At 40.3% G+C, this 18,323-nt stretch overlaps 3 protein-coding genes across 3 annotated transcripts; 2 read left to right on the top strand and 1 right to left on the bottom strand.

Annotated features, from left to right (window-relative positions):
- The first annotated feature begins 1,297 nt into the window (after window positions 1–1,297).
- On the top strand, window positions 1,298–5,548 carry LOC112458354 (protein pinocchio). Its single transcript, XM_025021951.1, has 4 exons — window positions 1,298–1,301; window positions 1,372–1,522; window positions 2,548–2,677; window positions 3,025–5,548. Exons 1-4 carry the CDS (start codon window positions 1,298–1,300, stop codon window positions 3,133–3,135), a joined length of 396 nt encoding a protein of 131 aa, XP_024877719.1. The 3' UTR covers window positions 3,136–5,548.
- Window positions 5,549–6,939: 1,391 nt separating this feature from the next.
- Window positions 6,940–17,576, bottom strand: LOC112458335 (succinate dehydrogenase [ubiquinone] flavoprotein subunit, mitochondrial-like). Its single transcript, XM_025021918.1, has 9 exons — window positions 17,337–17,576; window positions 13,082–13,508; window positions 10,479–10,877; window positions 10,032–10,200; window positions 9,781–9,947; window positions 9,059–9,285; window positions 8,789–8,933; window positions 8,380–8,684; window positions 6,940–8,156 (listed from the first exon to the last, which is right to left on the bottom strand). Exons 1-9 carry the CDS (start codon window positions 17,400–17,402, stop codon window positions 8,070–8,072), a joined length of 1,992 nt encoding a protein of 663 aa, XP_024877686.1. The 5' UTR covers window positions 17,403–17,576; the 3' UTR covers window positions 6,940–8,069.
- On the top strand, window positions 11,167–12,828 carry LOC112458336 (DNA-binding protein MNB1B-like). The gene is made up of 4 exons (XM_025021919.1): window positions 11,167–11,591; window positions 11,801–11,954; window positions 12,022–12,237; window positions 12,526–12,828. Exons 1-4 carry the CDS (start codon window positions 11,440–11,442, stop codon window positions 12,646–12,648), a joined length of 645 nt encoding a protein of 214 aa, XP_024877687.1. The 5' UTR covers window positions 11,167–11,439; the 3' UTR covers window positions 12,649–12,828.
- Window positions 17,577–18,323: the final 747 nt, after the last annotated feature.

Genomic DNA, 18,323 nt, shown 5'->3' with positions numbered 1-18,323 from the left:
GTCGTCAGATTGAAATCATCGCCCACTCGTTGTTGAGGATTGAAACAAAATCCGAAACAGAAAGAGATTAATTTGGAAAAACTGAATTGAACGAGAATGAACGAAGGCGTTATTAATTCGATTACTTCGTAATTTCTCGCGTTCAAACCTTCGTGCGGAATCGCAATGAATTACCGACCAATTAAGTCCCTCAATTAAATCAAATCGCGCGGCTGAAAACATCTGCAATTTGAAATACTCTTTCCGGGGATAATCACTATACTCCACCAATTATCCCCTAATCATCGTTACGTCGCGACGGAAATATTGCGGCAAAAATCACGATAGTTTTTGTCTTCGGAATATATCAACGGTTACGGTGATACTTTTATTAAAAAATATTACATACGCGCGCGAGAACGGATTACTTACTTATTATTTGAACTATTTAATTAAAGAGTTGTGTAATTAGTACGACGCAGAGGCGCTCGCAATCCCAACGATCTTCGCCTCGCGACTTACGGTCATTCAGGAAAACCTTCGTTCCGCGGCCTTTGTTCCCCCAGTGCCTATAATACATACGATTGCATAGTCGTGTCGAGCGTACAAAAACACGAACGCGCCGGGCTCATTACGCGTGCGTTCACGTCGCCGTCACGTGAAAGAGAAGCGTGTTTTTTCCTTCCTGATTACCATACGCGCACGTTCATTCGAGCTAATCGCAGCCGCCCGGCCTCTTTCTTTCGGCCGGCAGGTTCAAGGCGGTTTGCTCTCGCGTATCCTTATCCTCGTCCCGTCGAATCACATCTTTGGCAATATCACGGAGCGTATACTTGAATTCGATGATATTTAAATTCGCAAATTTGCCGGATTGGACTCTCGCTCTCCACGGACGAAGTACAGAGTCCCCGAGAGAGAGAGAGAGAGAGAGAGAGAGAGAGAGAGAGAGAGAAATTGAGGTCGGCGTTATGTAATGGAAACCTTACGAAAGATTGATTATAATGTAATTAACATTAAGAGCTTCTCTAACGAATTAAGATTTGTTAACCGATTTCTTTTAGAAGCAAAAGTGGAACAATAGCGTTTTAATTATGAAACAGTTGCCTCAGGCTTGATTCTCTTCACGTCGGGTGTATATATGGCACCTGATGAAATCGAGGCGACATAGAAAAGCTAGGAAGAAAGGAAAGGGAGAAATGTCATTAGAATTTGTCTTATGAATTTAAATAAAATGGAGATTATTTTTTGTGAACTTGCTAGAAGAAGCTAGGAGAGATTAGACTATAGTTTTTAATAATATTAATATAATCTCAAAGAAATGGGTTCCGCGAGTTTAACGAACATTACTCATTCGCTAGCGTAAAATTGATATAGTCGCCTAATTTACATGAGTTGTCGTTTCGGTTTACAGGAGTAACATCTCGTTGTCCCGCCACAGCCTGTGCGGAAGCGTGGACGACGGTCTGCAGGGCTCGCATCCCCAGTACCAGGATACGATCCTGACGATCGAGGAGCTGCGCGCTCAGCTGAACTCCTGCTTTACGTAAGTTGATTTTTGCTCCGTTTGTTTTTTTTCACATCGTCATGTACGAATCGGTTATACGCGGATCCGCGACGGACCGTGGGACTCGTGGGAGTTGATCGGCGGATTACGCAACCATCACGTTATCGAGTGACGTGTCACTGGACAATAGAATCCAGTACGATCCGGAGTCACGGCGGCGGCTCCAATTCGTCGCGTCGCGACGCGTTTAATTTCGCTAATTCGGGAGAGAAATGTCCCTCTTAATGGGGACGTTATTACTCTTCTTGGCTCGTCGTGGCCAGAAGTCGACGAGGAGGCGAAATCGATTCGGCCCCTCGGAGCCGTTTGAAATTTCGACACAAATTCGCATTGTCGCGCGAATGCATGAGTGTGTCGAGCGTTTGGGGGACGTTTATCGGCGCGAAATCCAAGAAACGAGGCTAGTAGGTATGCCCAGTGCTTATCTGGTGACGGTTGACGCGGTTATTCCGATAAATCGATGCCCTACATCGGGCACATGCAGGCCTCGAGATATGCAACGTACGGTATTTCTGTGAAATATTCGCGTGGGCCGCGCCGTATCTCGACTAATCAAAAGCGGTAATCAAAAGCACATTCGACGTTCCAGAGAGATATTTCTTCGTCCGACAGAAAATTCTCGTTTGCCCGTTGATCTGACGCATCTACCGATTAATATATAATTTTGCGCAGTTCTCCCATCGTAATTCTCCCACCGGTATCATTTGAACAGTATAATTTCGCTATGTATTATCCCTGTCGCGGTATCGACGAGCAAATCTCGCGTAAACCGGATGAGCTGATCGAATTGTTAAACCGCGTACGACCTTGCTTCTCTAAAAGACCGTCCTGCCGACGATATAGTTTTGCGATGCAAATCACTCCCTGCAGGAGTTCTCCCGCGAGCGAATATCGCATCGTTGTGCCGCGCGTCTTCCGGCCGCGTGTCACGCCTCTCTGTTATTAGCATAATCGCGTGTGCATTCGCCCGACGATTCATTATCGTTATCTTGTTCTCTGCGCAGGTGCGGGGTATCGTGGAGCGAGGAGCACGTCTCCCTGGACTGCAGCGAGTGCGGCGGCTACTCCCTGCAACGGCCGTGCCCGCTCTGTGATGGGCGGTGCCACACGGCGTGGAAGCGCGACCTCACCATGGTAAATATCCGACCCTCGACCCTGTCTCCTCCGAAAAGAACCGATAAATTTCTCCGGGTTGTCATTAACTTCCGTTCGATTTCCTTCTCATTAAATCGTTGATTAAATTTGACACTTATTTTTATTTATTTTCTTTTTAATCTTTCCGACAGTAAACATCAAATTTTTTTGTGAGTTGATTGAAAGACAAGGATTCGTATATTGTAATTTATGATTCGGTAATAATTTTGGGTTTGGCTGTATTTTTTGCTGTTAAAATTGCGTATAAGTTTTTTTCCAATTTTGAGCCGAAGATCAGAAAGCAAATAGCGACTTAATTTACGAGGTCGTCCCTGTTCTCGTTGCAGTCCCACGCGAGTGGTAAGGCGAGATGGATCGGTGAGTGTGGGCTGAGCTGCGGACCGTCCCTTGAGGAATCGCTGGTGCCCGCGTTGGAGAAGCTGCGGGCCACCTCGTGAACGGCGCTGGCCCGAGCACCGCCAACCAAGCACAAGACTTAAATCCATCACCATCCATCTAGCGTCACCCACTACCATCGTGTGCGAGACCCAAGAGCGAAAGAAGTGAGAGAGAAAGAGAAACGTGTGAATGCAGACCGTGAATGATATGCATTATGTTCCTGAGAAGGGCGGCTAACAAGGGAAAGAAGGACCTTTCGGGCCCTTCCTCGTGGGCTTCTTCCCCGAAGATACAAAGGCGTACCCAGCTGGTCCCTCGACATCGGGAACCACCGTCGTCGTTTATTCTCGTCTTTCAGGACGAAAGTACAAAGTTAAGCGATCGACGTTCGAATTCTACAAAGAATTTCTACGTTATACAGAACGATTAACTACGTTGTAGCGAACTGCTCGAACCGAGAACGGATTCCAATTTACTTTCAGGATTTTACACCTGTGCCGCGAAGTTCATTTCGATTTCTTCTCCAGCGAGATTTCTGCTCAGAAGATTGCACTAACAATTTCTATTAGGAAATAGAATTTGATCTTTTTGTTGGGCGATTTCCGCTGATATGAAATTACATTTTTGCTACGAAAAAAAACTTCTTTACAAAGTTGAGAAATAGATAATTTGCCAAAGAGGAATCTTTCTGTTCGAGAATATGTCGACGTATCCATGAAACAGATTTGATTGTTTTTTTAATATTTTTGGATTGCAGATTGTCTTAAGTTTAGAGCAGAAATATGTATATAATATAAGCGTAAAAAAAATGAATCGGAATATTCGGAATATATTTTGGAAATTTTTCTTTCTCAATTTATTCAGTTTGAATCACTTAAAATCTTTTTCCAATTTGTGTATATAAAATACAAAATGTGAAACCACGCGATGAAAAATAAGAGAGTGTAATCTCAGTTTATGTGAGACGGAGCATTTTGTCTTTAGACTTGATTAGTATTATACGAATAATATTTTAGAATTACAACAGCCAATGTCTTTGTGTAAAATAACTTTGGTAGTCGTGATTCCGAAATGTTTTTATACCATTCGGTTTGGCCGTTGTGATAATTATTTATCTTGAATTATTTGCCACTTGCACACTTAGCAGAATTGAATTTTTCGATGTAACTTCCGTTTTATGCACCTGAATCGGTTAGTTTAGAAAACGGCGTAAATCCATACTTTTCCCAAATTAAAACGGTCAAAAGAGTTTTTACGAAAATATTTATTCTAAAGATTTTTATATTGTACGTGTAAATAATATACTAACGTCCTTATCTCATTATTAGTTGTCATTTGGAGGCGATTTTTATACATATTTCATAAATAAAATCCATTTTAAAACAATTTTAATTTCTAGACTCAAAGCACTTAAAAAAACAACCGATTCACTTGCGAAAAATTCGATTTCTTACCGCGGATTGATTATTACGAATGTTTTCCAATTTTTTTGTATCAACCAAAATTGCCATAACATTTTTCCGAAGCGCGAGATTCGCATGAGCTAATAACGTCGCACTTCGGAAAACATACACGGTATAGTTCAAATATTCGGTCGTTCCTACAACGATGCGCGAGAAGCCCGACCTTCACTTTACTTTTTTACGTAACGGAAGTTACACCTCGGCCTCTCTGTCGCGCGAAGGAGCGCGAGTTTGCATTACGAGAATCATAGGATAATTATTAGGCGACAATTTAATCGATCGAGCGATCTGACGGCGAGAAGCCCGTCCGGGGCCTTTCGCACTGGAGCACGACGTATCGATTTCGTAGGTGATGTTAATCATTCGGTATCCCTCGCTTTTAATTGTCACAACTGTATCATCGGCGAAATAATTCCGAGCTTGCGACTGTATACGATAAAAATTTAGTCAAAGTTTTGCCTCTCTAGCGAGGATTTAGTGTTTAACGTGACGTGATTCAATCGTCATAGCCCTAAGGATCGATAGGCAATCGGTGTGTTACGAATTCGAGAGAAGTTATTTCCACAAATAGCAATTAGAAAGTTTATCGTTCGATGCGTTATTGTACATCTAACATCAAAATTGGTACGGCGAGAAGAGAAATGAAAAAGGTACTTAAATATATGGTTGGTACCGTTTTGCATTGTAATGGAAAAATTATACGAATCTCCCCTGCGTCTATGAAAGTTTAAAAAGAGCCGGTTGTGTATAGCGTTTCTCGACAAAGATACGTCTTGCTCGCTTTAAATCGTCCGCTTTCCTGTCGAGCTTTTTTGCCAAACGGTCGGAGGCGTAGCTCGACCCTCAAGTGCGTGAGAACGTCTCGTTGAGCGCGGTTCCACAATTGTATCGGCACAAAGAAAATTGCGAGTGCCAAAAGCAGGGATCTCATTCTTAAAAAAACAAATATCTAAACGATCAAAATCAAAATTATACAATTATTTATAATCTTTATCTTTAATGCGAATAATATTTATATTTTAAATATCTTAGCGACAGAACGCAGATTTATTGAAATATATTCATAAGTTATACATACAAAATATGATGCGCTTATATCCTATTATTATTACAATGGCACTCGCATAATTTTTTGTGTCAAGTCATGGTTGGAAAGCATTTACGTCGTGCCAATGACTTTTTCGGACTTTTATTGTTTTATAAGAATCCCGCCTGCCGAAGCCTTTCTTAGCGAGATGTAGGAACAAAAAGGATGTTTTCAGACGTTTACCGACTTTCCTCGGTAGCGTATACTATATATATGTATTGCGAGTGCGAGTATACATGCTCATCAAAACATACATCCTCATTTATTAAATTAAACCGTAATGTGTAAAAATTTTCTGGAGTATTAGCTCTTGCGGTGAGCTTTAGTTTAATGCTTTAGAGAAAGTCCTCGGTAGTAGTTTTTATTTAACCTGCGAACTTCTTATTTATGACGAATACTGCAAAAGTATGGGTTTAATAAATACTTGCAAAAAATCCATTGTGACTTGTCAATACGAGTCCCCTTTATCCTTATCCTTGTATAATTTAAGATAATTCCCCGAAAGAGAAGTATGAACCGTGTGTATTTGATATATCTTTATTTTATATTTCTATTATTATCTTCTGCATTAGAGAGGAATATAACACCTTTCGTCTCTCTCATGGAAGTATAATCCTACTTAATTCAAAGCAGTCTCACAAGATTATTTTGTAATCCAGTATTATCTCAAACTACATTATTGTTTATGAAAAATAAATAATCCACTGCTTAATAAATGATTTAGTTTCGCTAGGTAAAAGGTGTATCAACGTTTTATTGACAATTTTCGCGATTTATGTACATTTGCCACCATGCCAAGTAACACGCTCACACGATCTTTTTTTTACAAATCGAGACTATAATGGTATTTTGTATCTCTGTGCCGCGTATTTTACGTAAATCATGTTTTTACGAAGTACATAATATCAGTACAACGCTGGAAGACAACATAAAAGCAGTTTCAATCAATAAAATAGAAATATGCGATTATTTATAAATAATTTTTATATTCGTTATTTTATTTCCTAACGTCTTTTTTTATATTTATCTAATATTTATTACGAAACTTGAGAAAACATTAAAATAACTTTTATTTTTATAAATTATTTTAAAAATAAGATTCTCACTGAAAAAAGAATAAATTAGTAAATAATAATATAGTAATAAATAAACGGTTGTTATAGTTCCATAATATATTCTAGAAAAAAATTAACATTAAAATACCGCTTCTGTTGTCTTTTAGGATATAGTTAAGTATACAGCCGCAACGAAAAAAATATATACGAGAAAAAGCATATTGTCAAATAACTTTTTTAAATATTACGTGCTCATAATCGCATTTAAATAACGCCTACAGATATTCCAATTATTCGATCACTTTTCAAACAAAAACACAAGAGCTTATACGGAGCAATAGCATATCAATTATCATCAATGTTAATTGTCATAAATATTAATTCATTTTTTACTGTCGATTGATTCTTCACAAGAGCATGTATCGCGAAAAGGAGCACTTAAATAAATCAAACAATTCTTGTACATCTCCATAATGACAAAAATACGTAAAAATAAACATCAAATCGATGTCGAGAATGATAATCGTATTAGAGTACAGAGGTACAGCATCAAAGTACCATTACGTGCAACAATAACTTAAAATATCAACGCTCTATTTATAAATAAAAATTACAAAGGTTTATCATAATTTCCAATAAACACTCAGATGGTGTACAGGAGGTAAATAATTATTTTAAGAAACAGAGCTTATTAAGATCTCCTGTCAGCGGAGTTTTTAATAAGTTCTTATCAAAGGTTTGCAAAAATCTTACTACACATAAATTTGTAATTCAAGTGAAATAACGTTCGCGATCGAATTCGTTGGTATTCGTTGATGTTCTGCTACCATTACACGCGAGAGTACGTTGTACTGGGATCAAAGCGCAATAAGAACGTGTCGTAACTGGATACGTTGTACTATATTACAGAAGAGAAAACGTATTTCCTGAAAAGGTCCGTGTTTTATATACAGACCTTCTGTTACCGCGAATTGTTCTAGTTTCGACTATTACTTGTTGAATTGAGTACCGATTTCGCTGAGCGAGATCGCGCGTACTCCCTCACGTAGACGAGAGGACAATAATCTCAGCATCGGCATCCTACAAAGACCATTACTCCTGCTCGTGCGACTCACGGCGCAAGCGAGTGACAAGAATCAACTTTGGTGCACGATGAAGTTGGTGAGTGTATGTATATGTGTGAAATAAATTAATTAACAGGTTTGTTGCGCAATAGTAGTTTTAGCACTAGAATCGTCACGGCGACGATTTCTTTGCGCTAAAACCTCGGTCTAAATAATGCTCAATATTAGGCTGCGATCGAGAATTGCGCTGAGACCGAAATTCGGTGGCGATTGATGAGAGTCCTAGAGCGATGGATCTTAATATTGTCCATTTATAGAATTAATCTAGTAGGAACGAATCGCTGGCGGAACTGTCGCGCATTCCTGTTGATCGAGCGTAACGTCGATCACCGGTCTATAATCCAGAGACACCTTAAATAAATGAAATAAGATTAGAAGTTGTGAAATAGAGAAGTTGTCGAATGGAAATAGTAAAACAAAAAACAATAATAAAAACCTACTAATTAATGTGAATATCGAGCGTAAGTACAAATTGAGAAAATTAAGAAAACGAGAGAAACGTTATTTATAAACATAGTAATTTTTAGATATCAATATCTCGATTTGGTGTCTATAAATGACGAGTAAAAAATACCTCTCCTGTTCTCGGATTGATCTTCGACAACGTGTGTTTCCTCCAATGTTGATCGAAGGGTTTCGGTTGTTGATTTTCAATTGGTTTACTGTAATCGTATTCATCGATTCTCTGTTTATAATCCTCGCGAGCGTGCGCGCCACGACTCTCCTTCCTGTTCTCCGCTCCAAAGATGGTCTGCATCGCGTTGACCATGAGATTTTGCAGCTCAAGCGTCTCTATCAAATCGGAATTCCATATTAAAGATTTGTCAGCGACCTTTAGCTCGCCCAGTTTCTTGTAGAGATCGGTCATCTTCCGACAGCCTATGAAAAAAGTACATAATGTTTTCAATGCTGTTACACAACATTCATAAATTCTGCCGTGCGATTGTGTGCGAAGAAAACGTCAATGGTCTTTTTTTTTTCACCTTCTTTCAAGGTTTCGGCTTCTCTGAAGACCGCCGCATGCGTCTGCATGGTCTTCTGCATGGTCAGCCTCAATTCCGCGGTAGAGATGGAACCGTTAGCGTGTCTTACCCAGTCTAAATTAGCTACCGTCTCTTCGCCAGCGTTCTAAAACACACAAACAAGACACAACACGTTATGTATCATTTATCTTGCAATAAAAATTAAATGTAGTTTACACATATACCTATAACGTTAATAGAAAGTTTATATTTGAAATAGTAGAAACTTACAGGTTTTAGGGGTCCAATCGCCTCACCAGGCTTATTCTCTTGGGCAATAGTCTTAGCGCAAGCACGCCCGAATACGACTAAATCCAATAGAGAGTTGGCACCCAATCGATTAGCGCCGTGAACAGATGCGCAAGCTGCCTCGCCGCATGCATATAAGCCGGGTACTACTTTGTCTTGATTGTTCTCCTTGGTTAACACTTGACCTTTATAATTCGTCGGCACACCTCCTGTAAATTTAATGTTATTAGGCTAATCTTTTCCGTAGAATCACGGAAATTGCTGTGAACAAAACAGTTTGTGATAAATTTTATTAAAAAATTACTCTGTGTCACGTTTGATAAACTATTCAGAATATTTTCCTACTATAAAGAAACTCAACCGTGATGACTCCGATGGCGTCATCACTAGGAATGTCAGGGCTTTCGACTGAAATCATCAGGATATTAAGTGAAAGAAAAAACTCATCGCGTGACAGCTATTTTAGAGTTCCACTTTCATTGCAAAAGCGAAATAAAATTCATTTCTTTATTGACATATTGATTGCTACGCGCGTATAATCTGCGCCAAATAATATTTCTCAACGATGCTTTAATAAAAAATATTAATTGTAACATCCGCATTCCGCAATTAAGTATACTCTTTATTATAGTCCAAGGGTCGTCATTAAAATCAATCATTACTGATAGTCTCTCAAAATACTTTAGTTAATTATACTTACGTACCCATATTATAATGAACGGTGGGTAAGACGGGGATGGGTTCCCGGGTCACGTCGACGCCAGCGAATATCATCGCCGTTTCCGAAATTCCTGGCAACCGAGCGGCTAGCTGTTCAGGCGGCAGATGGTGTAGCTGCAGGTAAATATGATCTTTCTCTGGTCCAACGCCTCTAAGCGGAGAAAAAGAACTATATTTACCACGAATATTTCCGAAAACGCGACAAAAGACGCGCCTTTATTGGCCAATGACTTACCTGCCCTCTCTAATTTCCATTGTCATGGATCTAGACACCACGTCTCGCGATGCCAGATCCTTCGCTACCGGTGCATAACGCTCCATGAACCTCTCGCCCTCGCTGTTTATCAGATAACCACCTTCGCCGCGGCTGCCTTCTGTGATCAGGCATCCGGCGCCGTAGATGCCTGAAATGAATACAATGTGTTTTTGATTTGTGCAAATCAAGAAAGTACATAATATTAATTATCTAATAATTCTAATCGTACTTGAATACTGAAGATTTATTTCATTAAGTATTTAAAAGTTTCAATATTTAATTTCTCAGCAATTAAATGTTACTTGCATTATTGTCAATTTCTAAGAATAATCGAAATACCTCAAATCTATTTATAGACATATCAATGTTACAGCAATGTGTTTCTAAAACGTATTAGGTATTAGGTATTAGCTATTAAATATATACCTGTAGGATGAAATTGCACAAATTCCAGGTCCTGATTGGGCAGATTGGCCCTGGAGACCATGGCGGTACCGTCCCCGGTGCAGGTGTGCGCGGATGTGCAGGAGAAGTAGGCGCGCCCGTAGCCGCCGGTGGCGAGCACCGTGTTCTTGGCGTGGAAGCGATGCAGCGTCCCGTCCTCCAGGCAGAGCGCGATCACGCCGCGGCATTCGCCACCCTCCATCAGCAAATCGAGGGCGAAATACTCGACGAAGTAGTTGCAATCGTAGCTCAGCGACTGGCCATAAAGTGTATGCAGCAACGAATGGCCGGTCCGGTCGGCCACGCAACAGCATCGATGAGCCTGGCCGCCCTTACCGAACTTGAGGGATTGACCGCCGAAGGCGCGTTGATAGATCTTGCCTGGTGGAAAGAACAAAAATGGTCCGTAATTAATTTTTATTATCATGATGGATGATATTCTTTGATTTTTATTAATATTATGATAACACTGTAGAACATTTTTAAAACTTTTGTCTTAAATCCTTAGAGATTTAAATGTAAAGTAGATAAGGTTTTGTATTAAATATATATATTAAAATGTGATAAATTTTGACAAAGATAAATAATTTTAAGATTTATTTATTGTGAATCAAATGGGTTAATATACAATATACATAATGGATGGAATTCTAAAGCTCCTCTATAGGTATCCTTATTCTCTCCGTTCGAAATGAAACAGAGTCTGTGATGACTCGTTTCATTTTAGAAGTCTTATGATAAGCGACAATCTTCAACTGCATGGCAACCGAGCAATGACATTTGTTATTTCCACGATATTTCGAAAAATTCGCGTTTTACTTTCTCGGTTGCGGGGACAAATTCTTGCTTTCTACGATTACTTCTTATCTACAAGTAAGATGTATCGGTGCATACGTAAATAGTGATAGGGCAAATACACCTTTTTCGGGATTATTGGTAAATCATGGAAGACGACAATAGAAGGGAAGAAAATAATGAAGTAACGGCAGGCGTGGAAGAGGCTGGGACCGCAGGGCAACAAGAAAGAGGTTCTGATAATCAGTACCAACAGATAACAAGACCCCTCTCCTCTAGTCGTAAATGTACTCGAGACGAGTGAGTTACATAAACATAACCGATCTATAATTAAGTTAGACGTAATACATGACAGATGAACACACCTCCAGATTGCTGCCCTACATATGCATATAAGTTACATCTATTTCCACACATATTTAAAAAAATATGTATCAGATTCGATCAAATTTTTAAAAAATACACACATAATTACTTCTTTATTTTCCATTTATAATAATTGTATGATGCATATATGTGCACAGAATAGATTCCAGGCAACACGACAGAAAACCATCCCGCTCGCGATCAAGATCAAGATCAAGATCAAGCAAGCCTCCTCCACGGAGGAGGCAATGGAGAAGTGCGAATGCCTTTCTCAATTTTATGCAAGACTTTAGGCAGGTAACGAATCGCAAAAATGGCATGGGGATAACATATGCGAGCGTTATGTAAGTGGAACAAATTACAGGAGTATAACAAGCTGAAGGCAAAGGATCTGTTTCGCCTCGGTGGACAAGCGTGGCGACAAATGTCATCCGCGGATAAGATGCCCTATGTGGAAGCGGCCAAGCAACAATCGCAGAACAATAAGAACAATAAGAACGCGCAGCAGAACAAGCCTAACAGCAGCGACTCCTCGAAGAAAGCTGATGGTCAGAAGGACCAGAAAAAGAAAGAACGAGAGGTTCGTTCGAATTAAATAAGCATTCACTAATTTCCTACAAATTTTTCGGAACAGAATTAAAATTCTTTACTGTCTCTATATATTTCCTAAAACTTTGTCATTAAATTATTATTTATTCAATTAATTGCATATCAATAATTCATAAAAAAAAAAGGAAAGTTTAATATATATGTTTAATATTTATATGTCAAAGAAATGCAAAATTATAGAGCTTGGTAGTTTTACTAATTTTATAATTTTTACAATCTATCATTACTCGTAGATAACACACGGTTGTTTACGTTTCAGGAAAGGAAAGAAAGAAGGCGTTCAAGAAGCAGGGGGGACGATTCCGACGCGGAATCAGATTCCGCAACGTCGGGAACAGGCGCGACTATGACCAGCGACGACGTCTCGGATCTGAGTTCTTAGACGTATATTTATTAATCAAACTAACAGCAACAAGAACGTTTCGGAAATATGTACGCGAAACAATTAACTTCGATTACGTAACACTAGTCCTTGGTATCGTCTTTAAATTTGAATAAAGTCTAAGATGTCACAAAACAGGTTTAGTCTTTTTGGCCGCTTTCTCTGTATTTTCTTGCAACTCTCTCCACTTTTTAAAGTTAAACCGTCATACTTATTTGCAGATCTTTACGCTCGGACTCTATAACCGGCCCTTCTATATCGCAGATTCTGTCATAATTTTATTTCATAAGAAACCTTTTAATCTTTTTAAACTTTCAATTATTTCAATTATCTTTTTATTTTTATTACGTGGATATGTTATTTTTTAATATTATATATGTAAAATATAATTAAAAAATACACTATCTGGTCCATTGTCGCCACTTTCACTCACCGTCGGTGGTGCGGCTGAAGGGCATGCCGCAGTTCTCCAGCTCGATGACGGCCTTCGGCGCTTCACGGGTCATGTAGTGAATGGCATCCTGGTCGCCCAGCCAGTCCGAGCCCTTGACGGTGTCGTACATGTGCCACTGCCAATTATCGTCCTCCATGTTGCCCAGGGCGGCGTTGATGCCACCCTGGGCGGCGACCGTGTGCGACCTCGTCGGGAACAGCTTGGTGACCACCGCGGTCTTGAAGCCCTCGGCCACGAGGCCGTAGGCCGCGCGTAGACCGGCACCGCCGGCTCCCACTACCACCGCGTCATACGTGTGATCCACCAACGGGTACTGCTTGGAGATCTCGTCGGAGATCTTGGCCGTGCGATCTGGCGTGCGGTGAAACCTGCGGTTGCCGAGGAGAAGCGGCAGTCCCAGCTTGTTCTGCGGAAAGGAAGCGAAGCGGAGATACACCAAGGGCAAAAAAGCGAATCGTACCGCAAAAGATTACAATGGAGCGTGTGCTCATTAACTGATTCACTCGCTGGATTATTTAACGTAATAGCTGGCTGTAGGTATTTCCATTGCACATTTTGTAAAATTTTGTAATACAAAATTTAAAGATGTACGTATAATAAAAAAAATATATATATATTCGGATGTGTAATATAAAATTCGAATTTTATTAGGGTATGATAAATGAAAGAATTCTAAGCAACTAGACGGAATAAGAAAAAATAATACTGATAAAATATATGCGGATGTACATACAACGTAATATAAAATTCAAATTTTATTGGAATAAATCAAAGAATCTAATGTGCAACGATATATCTACCAGACACTGTTAAATTTGTAGTGTCAAATTATACTCAATTATTTTTAACCATCCCCATAAGTCGCCGCACTGCTCCTACTCAATATTTTAGTTCGTTTAGTTTAGTTAACTAAACCAATCAAGTTAAAATAACATTATTTTATGTTATAATATAAATTTCGATACACATAAATTAAAAATAACAAAATGTTATTTCACACAAGGTATTTGTTTAAATTTCATCCTTTAATATTTAACGGTGAACGGAAGAGAAAATAATACTAATATACCTATGTTTACAGCTTTCTGCTTTTATAGATTCAACATCACGCGGTCGTTTAGGAAGCTTCAGTTATTTCCTCTAGGATTTTTCAGCAAATTGTTAGGTAAGACGTCACGTGGACACGTTGTTATTTATAATGAGTCGCGAATCTGCGATTGCGTATACGCGAGATCGTATACGTATTCAATTCGACATGTTCTATTTATATGACCATATGGAGACAAGCATCGTCAATATAGACAAAACGTACCCTCATATTTCTTTTCAGATTATACATATTTTACATAATCAAATATAGTTGTACAGTATACTTACATAACTAAACAATTTAATGCTATTTGCAGATAAGATTTTACGCATTCTGCACGATCGCGCAAGTATTGCAAGAACATTGCGAAAGGCTCGTGACGAAAAATATGAATATTCCTTTTATTTATTCAGGATAAAAAGTGGGAGCATTATGCAGTCAATATAAAAAGATAAGATTGATGAGAACAGCGATTAGATAGTTGTAATACTGAACGCTGATTCGCACTTTACGGAAAGCTGATATAATCTGCACATTTTTATAACGTTTTTACGAAATAATTTAACGAGCGTGTACCTATACAAATAATCGCTTTAAAGTTATGTCTGCGGATAATTAGCGGGTTAATTAGTCGCCGGGAGAGAAACATCGATTGCGCAATGAGTCTCTTTACTTCTTCGCCGTGTGTATCGCGTCGCAAAATAATTAAAAGCGATAAACGCACCAACGCTCGGGGGACACTTGCAGAAAACGATAATTTTCCGTGGCTTATCGTCAACTTACGATTATTTGTATACTCAAAGATAAGGCGAAAAAAACATTTCCGTTCGATTTTGAGATCGCGCAGCGATTATTAAGGCCATTGCACGTAACAAAGTTTTAGTCATAATCGTAAAGCTGTAAGAAAATAAACCAATCACAGTCGATTATTCTCCTTGCGCTTGAAGAATAGTAAAGTGTGATTGGTTTATTTTCTTACGGCCTTAGAATTATGACTAAAACTTTGTTACGTGCAATGGCCTTTAATATCGTACGGTGATCTTTCGGAAAGAGAGATGAATAAATTCAACATCGCTGTACCAAAATGCAAAGCTCTCGCTCGACCTGAAATATTCCACGTTGACGAATCTCACCTCGGAAAATATAAAAAAGAAAAATTCGACTCGGCTGATTTGCTTCAATGTCTCAGTTTCGTTCCGAGTTTAAAAAAAAAGTAGCTTCGTTAAAAATTTAACTAAATCTACGTCGACGCGATCAACCGTTAAAGGCCGCGAGATATCGCGGAGGCGCGTCGATTATTATTAATCATTAAAGTAACGGCAGTGGATTTCCAGATGTAAACTTTATTATCTTTTTAATAAAACGCTCTCGGCGCGCGCGTATCTAATTCGCTGCCGGGATAAAAATCTTGATAAGAGATCTCGGCGCTGTTTGACAATCGCAAATATCTCGCGCGCGATAAAACTCTCACGTCCTAATGTGAAGCTTTTCCACAAAAGCTGCATTGAAAATCCAGAAACGAAGACGTGAAAATAAAACCCGATCGACGCAAAATCTCGCCAGGTGTGCCTCACGTTTATTTCGTATCAGTGAAAAATTGTCAAATTTAATCTCGCGAATTAATTAAAACAATTTTTGACTGTATAGTCAAAGACAGTCTATAATCCGTCTTTTCTGTACTGTTAAATATTAAAGGATTAAATTTAAACCGATACCTTGAGTTAAATAACATTTTGTTATTTTCAACACAAAGTACTTAGTAAGGTAAATGTCCCAATATGCCGGGACACTTAAGACCTATGTCTGGACACCTTTATCAATTTAATTTTTAAATAAATATAACGCGAATTAAAAATCAAAGATAAAAATATAATACAAGCAAAATATTTTTATCTTTGATTCTTTGATTTTAATTTGCGTTACAACTTATTTAAGAACTAAAATGATAAAAATGTCCAGATATAGGTACGGGTCCGGGTACATTTTTATACCTTATTATTTATTTTTTTAACTCCATTGGTTTAGTTAAATTAACGACATATCGAGTAGGAATAGACCTATTAAGAGTGGTGAAAAAATGACTCAAATGAATTATAATTTGACAGCACAAATTTAACAATATGTATACTCGAAGAAAACAATTAATATCGACGGCAAAATGCAAATCGAACGACACGTCCTCCCGTCGAGATTTTACCGAAATAGCCCTTCGCCGCCCTGGCCCTTTCGAAAAACCAGTACCTCGCCGGATATCGATACCTCGTTCTCACCGCGCGCGCAAGCTAATCGACATCAACGCCGAAACGCCGTAAAAGCGTATCTCGACTCGGGAACTCGGAGTATGCACGCTATCGAGCCATCGAGCAGCGCGCACCGTTAGACGCGAGAGCAAGCGGAGCAGCCCCCGTTTGACCGACGCGGCCGAGCATATGGAAATAGATCGGTTCCGTTCTACCCCACGGTGGAGTCTCTCGGGGGAACGGGCGACGACGGCAGGGGTGTTCCTCTTCGGCGGCTTGTTTTCCCCCCGCCTTCGACGAGCCGAAGGGGGATGCCGCGCGTATTCGGACAACGATCGCGAGCAACGACGAGATTCCGGGCGCGTTTCCGGACGCGCGCGTATTTCATTCGGTCGGTCTCGCGCACACCTTACGTAATTTGATGCGCCGCGTCGCGCGCCTCGCGGCGTGCAGCACCTCATCATCATCCACCGGCAGGACGTGGCGAATAAAAAATTACGTAACGAGGTCCCGCGGGCCTCCGGCGTGGCCCTGACCTACGTCACGAGGGTAACCCGTAACCCCCCTGCGCGGAGTAACGGAATCGGCCGACGGATCATTCTTTTTCTTCCTTTAAGATGGCGCGAGGCCGCTATAGGAACGTGAGGTTCTCTAGGCCCAGGTGTGTCCCTCTCCGCGGCGAGAGACACGTTCCAGTTCCGTCGGGGGGGATTCGAGTGTTTCGAGTTCCGGACCCGCGGGAAAGCCGGACTCTCCCCCCGCCCCCCGCCCCATCCGCGCGCCGACAGTTTCTCTCGGCCGGCCCCGCGCGTTCCCTCGCCGCGGGGTGGAAATCTGTGCGGTGCACGGGGAACGAAGCCTCTGTTGTTCGAATTGTTTCTCGCGAGCTCCCGGAGATTCTCACCAGCGTCGCCGCACCGGGCAGGCTCCTCGGCAGCAACGACGTCGACAGCTTCAGCATCCCGCTCATCTCACACGTCGCCCCTGCTCCCGTGCTTGGCTTCCCGTCCGCGATATACGGACCACCCCGACACAGACAGACGAACCCGCGCGCGCTCTCGCTAACACGCGACTGAACCCTCACCACCCGTTTATCGGCTTCGGCTTCGATCAGCTCGGCTCGGCGGCTCGGCACCGACTGTGACGCCGAGCGTCGCCGGAATGCTGCGCGCGCACAGTGCTGCCAACGCGCCTGAAAACGTCCTTCGAACGTGCGTTCCGCGGCCGCATCGCGAATGAGAAATATATATATGTTCGAAGATATGCCAGTTAATTTTGAAAATCGAGAGTCTAGATTAGAGAACGAATAGATCTTCTGTTCTCAATCCTTTCGTTGGTTCTAAGTTCTAACTATACATGCGCAATATGAAAATGTCACATATAGATATAGAATTAACTCTGAAAATTCATATTTATATTATAAATTTGTTTGTCTCTTGACTGCATATTTTTATTAAAAAAAAGGGACAACGATCTAGGAAATAAATTTACATAAATAAAATTTACTCTTTTGAATTAACTGGAACGAAATAGAAAGCCATATTGGGCTGCGTTCGATCCGACGATCAATGCCGTTCTAGGCCACCCGGTATAATTCGAACGAGGGGGCGTAACGTGGCGCGTAAAACGTGGACCACTTTTACTGTGAATATAAATTGAGATGTGTACATGTAGAGACTACAATTTCTCCGGCTCTAGAAATTCGCATTCACGATATTGAACTGTATTCTTATCTCATTGTCAACAGCGTAACTTTTATCTACATATATATGTCACGTACATATATGCATTAATTACCGTAAAATAAACCTGTTTTATATAACACAGCAATTTTCAAATAATATGTGCTCGATCGATATTTCATTTTGTATATTTTATTTTATAAAATATA

Source organism: Temnothorax curvispinosus, unplaced genomic scaffold, assembly GCF_003070985.1.
Source record: "Temnothorax curvispinosus isolate PA1 unplaced genomic scaffold, ASM307098v1 QBEX01008825.1, whole genome shotgun sequence".
Classification (NCBI taxonomy): Eukaryota; Metazoa; Arthropoda; class Insecta; order Hymenoptera; family Formicidae; genus Temnothorax; species Temnothorax curvispinosus.
The sequence above is the reverse complement of the archived record's forward strand: the minus strand, read 5'-3'. Positions and strand labels throughout refer to the sequence as shown.

Excerpts from the sequence above, each read along its gene's own strand:
- LOC112458336 (XM_025021919.1), top strand. The coding sequence starts at position 11,440 with ATGGAAGACGACAATAGAAGGGAAGAAAATAATGAAGTAACGGCAGGC. Across the intron at positions 11,592-11,800 it reads CGTAAATGTACTCGAGACGA|CATATATGTGCACAGAATAG; the intron begins GTGAGTTACATA and ends AATTGTATGATG. Across the intron at positions 12,238-12,525 it reads AGAAAAAGAAAGAACGAGAG|GAAAGGAAAGAAAGAAGGCG; the intron begins GTTCGTTCGAAT and ends TTTACGTTTCAG.
- LOC112458335 (XM_025021918.1), bottom strand. The coding sequence starts at position 17,402 with ATGAGCGGGATGCTGAAGCTGTCGACGTCGTTGCTGCCGAGGAGCCTG. Across the intron at positions 9,286-9,780 it reads CACCGTTCATTATAATATGG|GAGGTGTGCCGACGAATTAT; the intron begins GTACGTAAGTAT and ends TTAAATTTACAG. Across the intron at positions 8,685-8,788 it reads AGCCGAAACCTTGAAAGAAG|GCTGTCGGAAGATGACCGAT; the intron begins GTGAAAAAAAAA and ends CTTTTTTCATAG.
- LOC112458354 (XM_025021951.1), top strand. Across the intron at positions 1,523-2,547 it reads CAGCTGAACTCCTGCTTTAC|GTGCGGGGTATCGTGGAGCG; the intron begins GTAAGTTGATTT and ends TTCTCTGCGCAG. Across the intron at positions 2,678-3,024 it reads GGAAGCGCGACCTCACCATG|TCCCACGCGAGTGGTAAGGC; the intron begins GTAAATATCCGA and ends TTCTCGTTGCAG.